The sequence below is a fragment of the Nipponia nippon genome, unplaced genomic scaffold, assembly GCF_047370975.1.
Source record: "Nipponia nippon isolate SJK-2023a ecotype South Korea unplaced genomic scaffold, ASM4737097v1 scaffold_3, whole genome shotgun sequence".
In the NCBI taxonomy this organism is placed as follows: domain Eukaryota; kingdom Metazoa; phylum Chordata; class Aves; order Pelecaniformes; family Threskiornithidae; genus Nipponia; species Nipponia nippon.
Window position 1 is genome coordinate 110,880,172 of NW_028262347.1, and position 14,847 is coordinate 110,895,018.

Below are 14,847 nucleotides of genomic sequence, written 5' to 3' on the forward strand. Positions count from 1 at the left end.
CCAGCACCAGCCCAGAACCCAGGAGAGCTAACGGGGGCAGGCTGCGTGGAATTGCCTGGATGCTGCCCTGGGGGGCTTGGCGTAAAACTGGCAGCAATTTTTGTTTGAAGCTTTGTAGCTGCTTCGCATCTCTTTGCACGACAGGTCTGGCGCGTACCCTGGAATCCTTCCCCGGATCTTCCCATGAAAGCTCCTCTCCTGCAAAAAAAGCTTCTGCTTCATTTTAACCAAACTCAGAGCCCATCAGACGATCCAGATGGTCTCTCTCTCTGTCAAGCAGTTTGGCCCAAATCCCGGTGGCAGACGGCAGGACCAGGCCTCCCCCAATAAAGAAAAGTTTGGGTTTTATTTTTCTCCCTGCTCCTCATCCATATTCAGAGGCACCCTGGGCCTTTCCCGGGCAGCTGTTGCTCTCCAAGGCCCATATCACCCCATGCGGGGTGCCTGGGCAATTTGGGATCGCCCAAATGCACCTAGGGCTGAGGTGTGGGAGGGGGGTCTCGGCGCACAGCCCGTCCCCCCACCCTGCCCTCCTGCCTCACCAGGCTCACTTGGCCCTCGCCGTGTTGGCAGCCCTGGAAGGGGGTTGTTTTTGCAACCAGAGCAGCTGCAGATGGGGCAGCCGCAGCCCGCAGCCCAGCTCAGTGGGATGCTCCATGGTGCCAGGGCGCTGGCTGTGTGGCAGGGGGTGTCCATAAGCTCTCACAGGAGAGCAGGAGTCGAGGTATCCACAGGAGAAAATGTGGATGTTGGCCTGAAATGGGGTTTTCAGCATCCCAGCCCTGTACTCCCACTGGAACTGGGGCAGGTCCCTCTGCCGAGACCACAGCCCAGCTGTAAAACTGCAGCTGGACACAGAGACGGAGGGAGCCTATTCTGCAGATCACAAGGATTTGCCGGGGGCAAGTGCCCGCAAAAGAGAGGAAACAAGATCCCACGTCCCGCTCCTGCCTTCCCGCCAGTGTTGGAGGTAAAGGGCGGGTTAGGAAGACCCGGCTCTGCTCTGCTGGCCAAGGGGCGAGGGGGAGTTCGGGAGGGAGGGAAGGGGGTCACCAGCATCACACTGGTAGCAGCCAGCTTTGGGGAACGCCAAGCCGCTAGGAAACAACCTTCACCCCCTGAAATCCATCTGAGGTGTTCAGCACAGGGCCCCTTCGGATGCTCTGTGGTGCCACTGCCACCGGGGTGTCCCTGGGAGCCCCAGGGCGGGCTGTGGGGCCACCTCTGCTGAAGCCGTGCCAGCGAGGGGTCAGCTCCCAGAGTCCTGGGAAGCAGCTCATCTTCCTCGCTGTCAGGGCTGCTGGGTAGCAACGAGGAACAAACCCCTTTCATCCATCTCAGGCACAGCTTCCTCCCGGGATTGGGGCCAGAGGAAGGAGATGTCACGAAAATGCAGACAGATGATGGGAGCCTGCATTTGGGATGGGAAAGGGCTGCTGATCCGGGCCAAGCTGGTGCAGCCCTGTGTGTGTGTGTGCAAGGTGGCCCTTGCCGGAGCGAGACCCTGTGCAGACACCTGCCTCTCACCCTGATTAAGGAGCTTGTGGAGCACCGTATGTGGGGGGCATTGATTTAATTGATTTAAGAGGCACTCCTGCCCCCAGGACCTGCCACCATCCCTGCAAATATCCTGCTGGTTGGGGCAGTGAGTGCGCGGTGGGGTGTCTGTGCTCACGCACCGCTCCTCCTGCTGCTGGAGCAATGTGGCAGGCTCCCATCTCCCCTCCTTCCACGGGTTCCCTCTCCGAGGAGGACATTTGCAGTGGTTGCTGCCAGCAGCCAGGGCTCTGCTGGGCATCTCAAAATGCCTGTTGTTTTTCTTAAGGACTCAGCTCTTGGAGCCACGAGGTTACAAGTGTTTCAGGTGTCATTAATAAAACGGGTGACCAGCCTTCCTGGTTACACCCTCCTGCTTTGCATTTACAGACCTCAAGGAAGAAAATGGAAGGTAATAAAATGAATGCAACGCTCACAGTTCTGAGACGTCAACTGTTTGGGGCCAAGCTCACAAGACTTCTTGGCTTTGCTTTTTGCATTGAAATAGGTATATTTTGCCTCTTTCTTCCTGGGCCACAAAGACATCTTGGTTACTTTATTTCTTAAGATGTTCCCCTGGAGTGGGAAAGGACATAGCTAATGCCGCAGCCAAGATTTGCTGTCTGTGTGTGGGGCAAAGAGCAAAGTGGAGGTGCGTGCCCGAGTCCCCCTGTGCGCTGGGGGGCTTGGCCGCAGGCTTCCCATGGGCAGACTGGGTACCATCCTGGCCGATGAGCGCCAGCCTGCCGTGTGGTCCCTGCAGGATGCCGGGTCCCGTGCCTCGTCTGGGCTCTGGGTGATGGGGATGGGGCTCCAGGCTGCTGGGTGGGAGACAGGCTAAGTGGGAGTCGGGCCAAGGGTGCCTGGCGCACACCGGGGGGATGCGAAAGCTTTTGGCACCCCCCGAGAAGAGGTGGGAACGCTCTGCCTGCTGCCGCATGGTTCGCAGGCTGTTTCTCTGGTCTCTGCCAAACCCCGGGGTGCCTCCCCGCTCGCCTTCCTGCACCCCGGCATCCCGCAGCCATCTCACGGAACCCCGCTGTCCCGGGTGGGGGGACCGAGCCGGAGCCCACCTTGCTGTGGGTGCCGAGCCCCGACGGCTCCGGCTACCGGCGTACCGGTAGCTGCTGCCCGGCCAGGACCGCTCCTACCCGCGGCGGTGCCGAGGGCGCGGGGAGGGGCGGCGGCGACGGCGGTGGCGGGGGGGGGGGGGGCCGTCGGGGCGGGCAGGGCGGGAGGGAGGGAGGAGCCAGCGCGGAGGCTGTGCCTGGGCTGCGGGATGGGGCGGCAGTGAGGGCGGGTGTGCGCCGACGGGGCTCTCGCCCCGCAGCCGAGCCGAGCCGTGCCGAGCCGAGCCGAGCCCAGCCCAGCCCAGCCCAGCCCAGCCCTGCTCTGCTCCCCTCGGTGATGCGCAGCGGCCCCGCTGCCTAACCGCGCTGCCCGCTGGCCATGGCGGCCCCGACCCCCGGGGGGGCGGCGGGGGTCCCGGCGGGGCTGCGGGCCGTCGCTTGGCTGCTGGCGTGCGCCGCGCTGTGCCGGGGCCCCGCCGCCGCCTGCCCGCCGCTCTGCGCCTGCAGCGGCACCACGGTGGACTGCCACGGCACGGCCCTGCGAGCCGTGCCCAAGAGCATCCCCCGCGGCACCGAGCGCCTGTGAGTACCGGCGGGCTTTGTCCGGCGCGGCTGGGGGTGCAACGGCCCGTGTCGGGGTGCGGGGCGGGCGAAGCAGGGCGCTGGGGCCAGTGCTTGCCCCGGGGGGTGCGGGTGTGGGAGCCCGGCGCGGGGCATACGTTTAAGAGAGGAGCGTGTGCGGGGAGCCCGTCAGGGGATGCCTGGGCAGGGGTCTGCCCGTGGGGTGTGTGTGCAACAGCCTGTCTGGGGGGGTGCAAGTGCCCATCCAAGGGGGATGCGTCTGGCTGGTAAGGGGAGTACTTGTGCAAATGCCCGGGGGGGCCTGTGCAAAAGCCTGCCCAAAAGGTGCGGGTGCAAGAACCTGGTGGGGTGAGTGCGTGTGCAGCGTCCCGTTCAGCGGGTGTGTGTGTGTGTGGGTGTCTGTGTAAAAGAGCCTGTCTGGGGCATGCGTGTGCAAGAGCCTGTCGGTGGGTGCGTCTGCATCATCCTCTCCATGACGGGGGTGCAAGAGCCCGTCGAGGGGGGGAACGGTGTGTGTGCAAGAGCCTGCTGGGGCAGGGTGCGTGTGCAACCCTTCGTCTGTGGGAGGGATGTGCAAGGGTCCTGCGTGTGCAAGAGCCCGCGCGTGCCAGCGTGCGTGCAAGCACGCGGAGCAGGGCTGGGATGGGAGCTGTGCCTGAGGGGGTGGGTTGCTCCAGGGGGGCGTTTGCACCGGGGCAGCCCGGAACGGGCTGCGTGTGTGGGGCTGCGCGCCCCATGGCACCCACACACAGGTGTGTGGCCGCTCCTCCTGTGACTTGTCGTGGGGTACTCACAGAGCCGGAGGCGTTGCCTGCAGGTCCCCGCCACCCTGAGCCCCTACCCGTGCTGGGCACCCCTTTGTCCCCGGGGAGCCCTCCTGGGGATGGTGTGCTGGGGACCCCGCCGGTGCGACCAGCCTACAGCTCTGCACACAGCTCACCCAGCCCTGCCAGTCCCCTCTGCCTGCACCTCCCTGCTCATCAAAGCCCCTGCCACATCCCCAGGGGCGCCCAGGGTGGTCCCTGGGTCTCTCAGCTGGACCCCGTAAGGAGAGCTTTTCTCCCATGGAGCACAGTCACAGTGCAGGCGGCTGCGGGGGTCCTGCAGCACCCGCTGAGCTCCCCGAGCAGGGTGTCCCTGCGCCCGGCTGGGCAGGTCTCTGTGCTGGGGGGCCCTGCGGCTGCAGCGGGTCCCCGCTCTGGGGAGAGGGGCATGAGCTGAATGTGTCCAACCCGCTGCTGGTGGCAGGTTCCCAGCGTGCAGGTGTCCCCAGCCTCTCCCCTCCACTCAGGGGCAGTGGGTGCCCGGTCCCAGCTCCAGCCATAGGGCCAGGCTGCCGCGACACCCCCCCTTGCTGCCTCCTCAGGGCAGGGTGCGTCCCGGGACAGCCGCCCACACGGAGCTCCCCTCCTGTCCCTGTGCTGTGCTGCCTCCGGTTACTGGAGTGTGAATGTGCCCTTTGCCTGCAGCTGGGGAGAGACCCCGCAGGCAGGGACTGCAGGCAGCCTGGCAGCTGCCAGAGCTGCACCCAGCGTGCAACGTCGGGAGCTCTGTGGGACACCGCTTTGGTGGAGTTTTCTCTTCTCCTGCCATAATTACCGTCATATAAATGACTATTACCCAGCACAGCAACCAGGCTGCTGCGAGCTGCAGTCCCATAGAGCCAGTTTGTGAGCTCCGGGACAGGCTCCCCCTTTCCTCCCTGCCTGGGGCTGGGGGGAAGGTTTGTGCACAGCCGCTCCTGCCTGCGCCAGACCTTTCCGCCCCTCGGGGAGCTCGGTGGGCTCCGCAGCATCTGCTCTCCACGCACTCGGGTGCAGGGTGCTGGGGGAAAGTGGGCAGCGAGCCCCTACCTCTGCCCACAGGGCAGGTCCCCAGCACCGCTCAGACGAGACGATGCTGGAGTGGGCCGACGGAGGATGCCCTTGGGTGGATGTCTCGCTCCTGCCCCGCAGGGCATCTCTCCCCCTCTGGCAGTGGGTCCTGCTTGCTGTCTCCTGCTCTGCCTCCACTGACCCGCTTCTCCATGGCTGTTGCTGCACGGCAACATTGCGTTTTCTGTATTTCCATGCAGCTGCCAGTGCCGGATCTGCTGGCTGGGTTGAGCTAGACATACTGCTCTCTCGTGGGTGTTGTCTGCTGGATAACTACTTCCCGCTTGCAGGTGCTTGAGGGTGTCTGTGCAGAGCAGGTCTATCTCCGAGCAGTGAATTCCTGCTGTAACAGATCGTAAGTGAGTTCAAGTTCCCTGTAAAGAGACTGCAACCTTGCAGTCTCCAACTTCTCGCCACTTGATGGAGTGGGGTCAGCTAGCAGCCGCAGGGGAGCCTGCAGCAGGGTCTGGGCTTGGGACTCGCTGTCTCCAGAGGCTGGCTTGCTTTGGGAAGCCAGCAATCCCTTACCGGTGCCCTCTGCTGCCTGCTTTTCCCAAGCCCCAGGGTACGCAGTGTGAGCGGTGCCGACTTCACCATGCGTCCCACAGTGCTGGTGAGCAGTGGTGTCCCTGCTGTCGTGTCGCCTGCCTGTTGCATGCCCACAGCCTTGCAGGGCAGCCCGGCGTGGTGTTTGGAGGCTCCAGGCTTTATCCAGCCTCCCAGGTGGCTGAGCCCCGTGGTGGCATGGGTCAAAGCCCTGGACAGGGCAGTGCTGCCACTGCAGCCACGTGTGCTGGCACTGCCGAAGCTGTCATGGGGACTCAGACAGCAGCGTCCTGTGGTGAGGTCTGAGCTCCATCGCTTTTGAAACACACCCTTTTCCTTTGAAGAAGAGGGCATTATTTGCCTTACAGAGTCACTGCAACTTTGGGGAATCATAGGCTGGGGAGAAATTGTCTTGTCTGCTGCTTGAAGGTTTCCCGTGATGTCTGCCCAGCGCCATGCTGTTGGTGCCGGGTAAGGGCTGGAGACGTGTCTAGGAAGGAGCATGAGTGCTGGCTGCATGGGGGGACAGGGGACCCCTCTTTCCTTGCACCAGGGCACAGCACATTGCTCCCTAAGTCTGCAACCCGACGTAAATGCCAAACGGTGACACACCACCCCCCCCTCGCCTGGATCAGGGACCGAGCGGAGAGGCTTATCTGCAGCAAGGGGGGAAGCAGCAGAATCTCTGGGCACTTTGCACAGCTGCCTGTGCTCCTGCCTACGCCTCTGGCAAGCACGATAGAGCAGGTCCTAGAGGCATCGTAGGCAGGATGGGGTGATAATCCTCCAGCACTACCGTGTTATCTGCTCCCAGGAGTCCCTCGGGTCTCAGCTGCTGGAGGAGAGCTGTGGGAGAAGGGCACGGTTCCCTTCCCCGTTTGCTTGCTTTTCTTTCTTTCTTTCCTTGAAAGCGCCTCTGAAGAGCAGGCTGCCCTGTTGGGGAGCTGGGTCACTCTCCCCATGCCAGCAGGATCAATGCAAATTCACTGCCATCAAATGGCTGCTTCCAGCCCAGCTCTTTGCTTATGGGGGTTGAATTGAGCCTCATGGCGTTGCACTCGCTCCTGCTTTTGAAGTTTTCAGCTGGCAGCTGAGAATTCCCCCACTCACCCCTCTCGCCCCCTCTCCGGTGGGCTGAACACTCCCCATCTTGCTGTCGGCTGTGCCCTCTCCCCCCACGTGGGGGGCAGCAGAGCTGGGTTTGAGGGTCCCCATCACTGCATCCCCCTTGGCTCCGTCTTCTCCCTCCCAGGGTCCCTGACCTCAGCGTTGCATGGGGCTCCCATTTGCCTTGTTCTTCTCCTAACTTGGGATTTGCCTGTGCTGAAATGGGCCCCATCCGGACTGCAGCCAGCTCTGCCATCTCCCCTGTCTTCCACCCAGCTTGTTGGCGGAGGGAGAGGGTGCTGAGCTCCAGTCCTTGGCTATGGGAGCTTGATGCCAGGGCAGCCGCAGCTGAAGCATGCTATTGCACTGCCTAACCATCCCCTGCCGAAATTACAGCAGCGAGCTCTTGTTCAGCGCGTGTTTAATTCATGCACGCGCATCTCCCTCTAGCCGGTTAATCAAAATGTCTTGCAGCAGCGCTGGTGTATTCGACACCAGTCATTGTGCTGTGCCTCCTTGGGGTGCTTTGGGGAACCTTAATTCTTAGGAAGCACCTTGGGGGGCTCAACCTCTCCTTTTCCTGGGGTGCCCAGGCAAGTTTTTTGTGTTGCAGCTGAGCAGGCTGGTTGCAGGGGCAGCGAGGGACTGCGCAGGCTCTGCAGAGCTCTGGGGTGGGATGCAGGACCGATTTACAGCCAGGGCAGTGCCTGGCTGGCCCCGCTGCCCTCGGCTCTTGGGCGAGCCAGTGCTGGGCACTGGGAGGATGCGGGCTGGCTGGGGAAGGCAGCCTGCTCAGCCCGCTGCGGTGGCTTCCTTGGGAGCCTTCCCGGACGGAGGAAATTTGCAATTCTATTCCAATTTCTCCCTTCAGCTACGTCCAAGGCAGATGCTGTCTATATATCGCCATGGTAACGCTGCGTTCTCGCTCTCCATGGAATTGCATGCTGGAAAAATATTAGTTTAAAAAACTATGTCGTGTTTGTATTGACTGGAGCCAAGGCTGATAGCGGAGGATCTATTGTCCCCTGGTTGGGAAAAGTCACCAGTAACAGGCAATAAAGCTGGGCGGATTGGCCTCTGGTGACCACTTCTCACCCCGCACGGCAATTGCTTCCCTATAAACCCTTCCCTGGCTCTGTTTTATTGCATCCTTTAAAATAGATATTTTTGCCTTAAATGTGCTGCCATTTTGCTTCTCCGGGATGATGCATTGTGCTGCTGGCAATTCCTTGCTGCTGAGGTGGGAGCGAAGAGGGGGAATTGTTCCTGGCTTTAATTGTGGGTCTCATGTGCACCTTCAAACACCGCTGCCACTGCTGCTGCTGTGTGCTGGGCACGGCGGCAGCGGTGCCAGTGCAGGATAGCACCCCCTGCACACGCATGCACAGAAGCCGTCTAGCTGGCTCATGATGGGACGTGCGTTTGCTTTGAGTTTCATGCTCCCCTACTTCATTGTTTCCTACCGAACCTCCAGCCAGCAGAAGAGCAAGGCAGCTATAAAATGCAAAGGATGCTCGGGAGACCCCCGCGGGGGAGCAGAGCCCGCAGCCTGGGGGAACAGAGGGGACTCGGGGTGTCACCGAGGCGGTGTGGGCAGGGAAAGGGTGTCCCGTCTGGGGAAAGGTGTACGAGCCTGTGACCCCGCGTTGAGAGGGCCTCTTCCTCCATCCTTGCTCTGGTTTGCTCCCCAGGGAGCTGGCATGGGCGGGCAAGGCAAGTGCTGGAGCAGGACGTGTGCGTGTGTGCGTGCACAGGAGGGCGAGGTGGGCAACCAAGGAGCCTGTCTTTGTCTCGCATCCGAGTCCTTCATGGTTCCCTGCCCGCTCCAGAGGTACTTAGTGCCATGGACGCATCCCCTTCATCTTTATTGCTACCGAAATAACCTTTCATAAAACCTGAAAGGCAAAGCAATGTTTCTATGCGTGTTTTTCTGAAACACAATAAAACCCAGTTGTGCGTTAGCAAATGGCCCCATCCCAGGGGATGTCAGACCCAGATCACTGCTCCCCAGCAGGCTTCCAGCACGAGTAGCTCCAAGGCCAGCTCTGGCGCCTGGCCCCTATCCTCTGTCCCCGCTCGAGGGACAGCCAGGGACGGCTGCAGTGGCAGCAGCAGTGAGCGGAGGTTTTCCTGCTGTACAGCGCCAGGCTGCAATTAGCAATGTGGGCAGCGAGAGGGGATGGTTTGCAGCCTGGTCATCAGGGTCGTGGTGCCGCTGGAAGCGGGAAGGGAATGAGGTGGGACGGCGGGAACCTCTCTGTGGCGTTGATGCAGGGTCGGTCCCAGGCTGTCCCCTCCGGAACTGCCTCAGGTCTCCCTGCCACATACAGGCTCTGAAGCTGTGCTGGTATCTGCTTCCCTGGCATGCATTTTGGATGCACTTGCTGCTCAAAATAGCAGAGGCAAGTGTCCTGTGGGGGAGAGAGGCTGCTAGGAGGAGGAAGATCAGAAAAAAGAGAAGATTAATTTTTCAAGCGATGCAGCCAAGGAGCAGCCCTGGGCACCAAGAGTGGGAGAGATGCAAGCTCCAGGCCCTGGATATTTCTCGGTAGGAGGAAGCCCCAGCTCCAAAATGGGATGCTCCAGGAGACCCCACTGGTCTGGGGCTGAGCAGGCACCCATAACTGAGCAGTGCAGGTGCACTGGTCTTCCCATCCCTGGTGTGCGCTGCTGCAGGAGGGATGAGCAAAGGGGGTTTGCTGAGGAAGATGCAGGGTGGATTGGACCGTGATCTGCTGAGTGGCTTGACGAAGCCTGAGGGCTGAGCTGCCTCCCCTGCCCTGGGAAGCAGAGGAGCCATGGGAGCAGCGATACTCCTCGCCAGGCTAGTCGGCACAGCACAAAAAGCCCAATTTTGAGGGTATCCAGATAAATGTGAGCCTCAGTTTCCCCATTTATGAAACAGAAACAACCTGCTGCCTTTTCTCTCACACTGGGGTTGAGCGAGGTTATTTATTTATTTTTAACCTGAAGGTGACACGCCACGATGCTGCGTGAGTGTAAAGCACTCCCTGACTGCGAGCAGCTAATGGCTGTGGCATGAAAACCCCAGAGAGAAGTTAGGAAGAGCAGAAAGCTTTCCGGATCCTCACCGTTACTTGCACGATCGATGCTGTTTGTAACGCTTAAAAATTTATTGTGATGCTAACCTGCTTTAGTACCTCGTAAAAGCTTACGGAGCCTCCCGTGCTCTGGGGGCCAACACCGGGCTTGTGGTTGGGTTCCCCTTCAGCTAGGGGCAGTTACTCTGAGATGAGCCCACACAGCACATAGCTGCTCTTGGAGCTCTCTCCTCTTTGGGCACATCACCCTGCAGGCATCTAGTGGGGGGGTGCTGGCAAGGCATTCACCCTGGGGTGTATGGCACCCTTAAAGGGACTTTGATGCATCCCGTGGGCACCCTTGCTCTTCCTTGAGGAATCTCGTCAGGGTAGGGATGGGAAGGAAAAGGAGGAGAAGGTGCTGAGTCCCTTGCGCAGCTGTGTCAGCCCAGGGCGTGTGTGCCCAGTGCCCCCCGTACCCCTCTTGCGCCTTGGAGGGGATGGGGCTAGTGCCAAGCCGTGCACCCCTTGGGCTGCAGGGAGCTGGTGGATGCGGTGAGCATCCCTCCGTGTTGGCGCTGGACGGGACCAGCTCTCCCAGGACTGGGAAGGGCTCTGCTCTGCCCTTTGCTGCTTGCACAGCTCAGCGAGCCTGTGCTGGCATTCAATTACGTTTAAGCAGCTGGGTGAAATCTTGAGAAGACTTGAAAAATGCAATAAAAGTATAGGATGAAAAGTTGCAGCTGCTCTGTCCCCCAGTGCTGAGCGCAGGGGTCAGTCCAGGGTCTGAGCCTCGTCCGTGTTTCCATTAGCAGGCTGCATGATGGGACATGAGCTGCTTATGACATTTGCAGATGCCACCAGGCTGGGAGAGATGCAAGAGGGCTGGAGGGAAGGCTGAAATTTCAAAGTGGGCTTGGTGAGCAGGAGGAATGGGCTGACAAAAAGGATGCTGTTGCCTGGTGACTCGAGGAAGGTGTTTGGTGGGAGAGGATCACCAACAGCACAGATGTGGGATGGAAGCACGAGCTGAGCGGATCCTGCCCCTCAAGGCAGAGGGACCCTGAGGGAGGGCTGCACCTGGGGGGCTGGGGGCTTGTTGGGGGAAACGGGGCTGGGAGAGGGGACCTGCATGGGCAAGGGAGCAGCCTGCTCTCCGCACTGCGGTGGCCAGGGCAGGCAGGGAAGGGGTTCATCTGCAGCGAGAGGGGTTCAGGTCAGAGTTTTGGAAATGGTCCTTGAGGCAGGAACAGTGACTTGCTGGAATAGGGCACAGGGGAGCGTCAGTCCCCGTCCCTGAAGGAGCCATGTACGCGTCTGTCAGGATTGATGGAGGGTGGCAGAGATACTGCTGTGGGGTGCGTGACCTTGCAGCCTTCATTTCTGTGCTTCCCTGATTATTATCTGGCACTGCTGACTCCAGCTGGGGTCAGGGCTATGGAGCAGCTGGGAGGGGAGCTGAGTCCCTAAGGGCCAGCGTTCTGAGCCAAGGGCAGAAGTGGCAGGGTGGTGAGGACCATGGATGCATCACACCAACGAAGCAACTGCCGGCCTTGCCGAGCAGTGGGGCAGTGGTGGCCTTCAGAGAGGGGACCGCAGGAGCACAGCTGGCTGCAGGTGTTGCTGGCACAGACCCTTCTCCTCCAGCCCCTGTGGTCACCGCCTGGGCGCTGTGCGTACCCACTCTGTGCTGGTGCTGGCAGGGCCGGGACACATCTCCGCTTGCGGGTGCAAATGCAGGGTTTTGTGTCGCAGACTTTCCCTCTGCCTTCTTAAAAGCAGGAGTCTGGGGAGCGCAGCCATTAGGATTTCTGCCTCGGTGGGAAAGCAGAGCTGAGCTGAGCACAAGGACAGGAGTCACGTGCATGCCGAATAGCTGATGCTTTGCAACGGAGTATGGATAGTGGGATTGCGCTGTCTGCTCTTTCCCCTTCCCGCTCCTGATAAATCAGTGCCCAGGGAAATATCACTCATGTTGGCTGTATTTAATAAATTACCTCTCAGCATTTGCACTCTCTGAGCTTGTTACTGAGTTAGCGTAGCTCCAAACCCTGCAAAGGGAAAAGGCGCATCAGACCCCCTGGGATTGGAATAAGCCATCCAAAGCTAGAAACCAAATATAAACCCAGACTATGCAAATCCAGTCTAACGAACCCTGCTGCAACACAGACATCCCATCTGGGAGTGGGATGATCCGCAAGCAACATAGCAAAGGGACTGCTTGTTTTAATGACTTTCCTCTTCCCAGGGAGAAATGGGAGGAGGGTTCTGAAACTTGAAGATTGCAAATAAAAATTCGCTGCCTCTCCAGCGGCAGTGTGAGATTTGGGGTGCTGGGAGGAAGAGGAGGGCAGCCGGGATGAACGCGATGATGCTTTCTGGCATTAAACCCTATGGATTAACGGCAAAAGAGCACACCCTGCATCTCTGCTTTCAAATCACAGTCCAGAAATGCAACCAGTCTGCCAGGCAGCTCCCCAGACACATCAGTCCTTATCAAAGCTCTGCTGCACGGGGCAGGGCAGGGTGTTTTGCTTCACTAGGAAAGGGCACGGAGGCAGCGGGTGAGCAGCTGAGCAGCGGGGATCCGGCTTTCTGGGCACAGCAGACTGTAATTTATCTCCATGAGGAACTGAAGGGGATTTAGAGGGGAAAAAATGGCATGAAGTTAAATAGCAGTGTTGCCTCGGCATCCTTACAAATAAGGTTTACCTGCTGTTCGTTCCCATCTTGGTTGCAAAGGCCATCATTTACCCGAACAAAGGCAAGGGGGAATGCTGAGAGCAGTTGTCAGGGAGCACGCAGGGCCAGTCCCCGAGGGAGCAGGGCTGTGAAGGGGCCCTGGGACCCTGCCCCGCACGGGGACCGCCACCAGACCTGGTCCTGGTGCACCCTGAGGATGCTCCGTGAGCACGCAGGGAGCAGAGGCTGGTGTGGGCTGGGTGGGCAGCACAGTTGCCCCCCAGGGTGGCATGTCCCCAGGCACTGCCCCAGGGCAGTGCATCCTGCCTGTGCCTCCTTGTGCTGAAAAGTCTTTGAGTTCAGGCTGTGCTATCCCAGAAGGTGCCTGGGAGAGAGGGCAGAGCGTGATTTTGGCATGTGGAGGGACTGGCTGTGTCCGGTCCATGGCTCTTTGGTGTGTCTGCATGTCTCTGTGCTGCTTTGCCTGTGCTCTGGCTAAGGCTCTGGGGTGCTGGTGCTCAGAGGACCCCAGAGGTGTCCAATCCCTCCTTGGGCTTTGCAGGCTGAGGTGTAAGTCTTGGCTTTCAGATTGAGCAGTTTTAAAATCAAGCCTCTCTGCTCCCTCTGCAGTACTGGAGATTTCCTAACTTCCACTTACACATTGCAGCCAGAGTAATGTTAGGTATGTTTAAAAGAAGATGACATGGGAGTGCTGCTGCGGACCCTCCCTCGCCAGGAGCTCGGGTGGGTGCCGTTACCTCCAGCTTGGCCTCCAGCCCGGCCCGGGGGAGCTTCCCAGGCAATCTGCTTTGGCACGGACCCTTTAGGACATTTGGAGAAAATCACTCCTGAAGCCGGGGTTTCTCCCTGCCCTTAGCTGGCCCCAAAGCTGTGGTCCACCAGGAGGTGGGCACACACATCTGCCCCTAGCGAGCCACCCCTCCTGCGGTGACAGATGTCCCTAAAACGCATGACCCACCCCAGCACCTCCTGCCTGGGACTTACAGCCTGGCCGTGGGTTTTGCTCCCGGGAGAGGGGCAGGACTGAGTCCTGCAGGGTGCAACCTTGCGGGTCAGAGCCCCATCCCCGGGAGCCAGATGTGAGCCAGATGTGCACGCTGCACACTGGTGGACGTGAAGCCGGGCGAGCCGGGGGGCTGCACAGCCCGAGTGTGGGTTTCAGTTTAATCGCAGGGGCTGGGGAACCTCTATTCATTCTCCGCTCGCATTCATCTGTGTCCTAGTAACGTGCTCTCCCCACCTCCTTCCCAACACAGGCACACACGGCTGGATAATGGCAGGAGCCCGGCAATCTCGGGCGCTGAATAGCGGTGTAATTACGAGGCTATAATGGCGAGCTGGAACTCATTAGCCATTATCAGCCGTTTCAGCAGGACAATGGCAGTACCCCGGGGTGCGCGGCTGCGCTGGCTGTACCCGGTGACCGTACACGCTGCTCGGTGGCTCCGGGGCCAGCCCGCCGCTGACCTCGGCCCCTCACATGGCCGCAGGGCTCGATGGAGGGAGGCTTTGGCTCTGGATGGAAATGATGGACTTTGTATTCAGCCCCTCGTGTGGCATGGGGCATTCCTGCTCCCCGGTCCTGCTGCCGGGGTTGGGGGGTTATAGAGTCCTGGGTGCTGGGGTCCTGCCCAGGCACCGCAGCCTGCTCTGGGGTGGCACCCTCCTGCCTCTCCCCTGCCCTGGCTCCAGCAGCTTGTCCCTCCTTTGACTGCCTCCCCCTCCTGTAGTTTATTTGTTTCCTCTTTATTTCCGTGTCTGCATTCAGTACAGGCAGCGGGTCTCCAGCGTGGGAGCCCTCCCCGGGCTGTGCATTCCCATGGGCACTCTCCATCCCCAGGGCAAGCCGTGGGCAGATCGGCCTCGTGGCAAGAAGCAAACGCTGCCGTGGTCTGCGCTGCCGAGAGGGCAGGCTCTCTCCTGCCCATGGGGTGCTGCACAGGGACCCCCAGCTCTGCAGGCTGTGAGTCCCAAGGCTGACAGTCCCTGTCTCTCCCTGCAGTGCTCACAGCCCCTAATGCAGAAAAACACTGCAAAGCTGAGACTGCGAGGCAAAAATCCCAGCTCAATATATTTTAAAGCAAGATAATCCTAGCAGGGGCATGCTGGAGAGCATGGGGTGGGAGAGCCCGGGAGGCATAGCTGGCAGGCTGGGAGAAGAGCCCCTGCTACCTGTGGGTCTGGCAGTGGGGCACACCTTGCCCCGGTGCTGAGCAGAGTCTGGGCAGGACAGGAGCCATGGGGCGGGTGCAGGCACCCCACCGGCAAACCCCCCCCCCCTCTTATTTCCACCAGCAGGGTCAGCAAGCCAGGACGGCGTCTCCTGTCTGGCTGGGGTGCCTGTCCCTGCGCTCACCCAGGGCTTTTGTACGTGGGAGCAACAGCCAG

General features: G+C 60.3%; 1 protein-coding gene across 2 annotated transcripts in view; it reads left to right on the forward strand.

The window, feature by feature from the left end:
* The first annotated feature begins 2,956 nt into the window (after positions 1-2,956).
* The window catches only part of SLIT1 (slit guidance ligand 1), a 64,090-nt gene continuing 52,199 nt past the window's right edge, over positions 2,957-14,847 (forward strand). For both annotated transcript variants that reach the window (XR_015706556.1, XM_009466146.2), the window contains exon 1: positions 2,957-3,188. Coding sequence is in view for 1 of the 2 variants with exons in the window: in XM_009466146.2 (XP_009464421.2) it covers positions 2,986-3,188 (203 nt within the window). In the remaining variant the exon portion in view is untranslated. The remainder of the gene's footprint in view (positions 3,189-14,847) is intronic.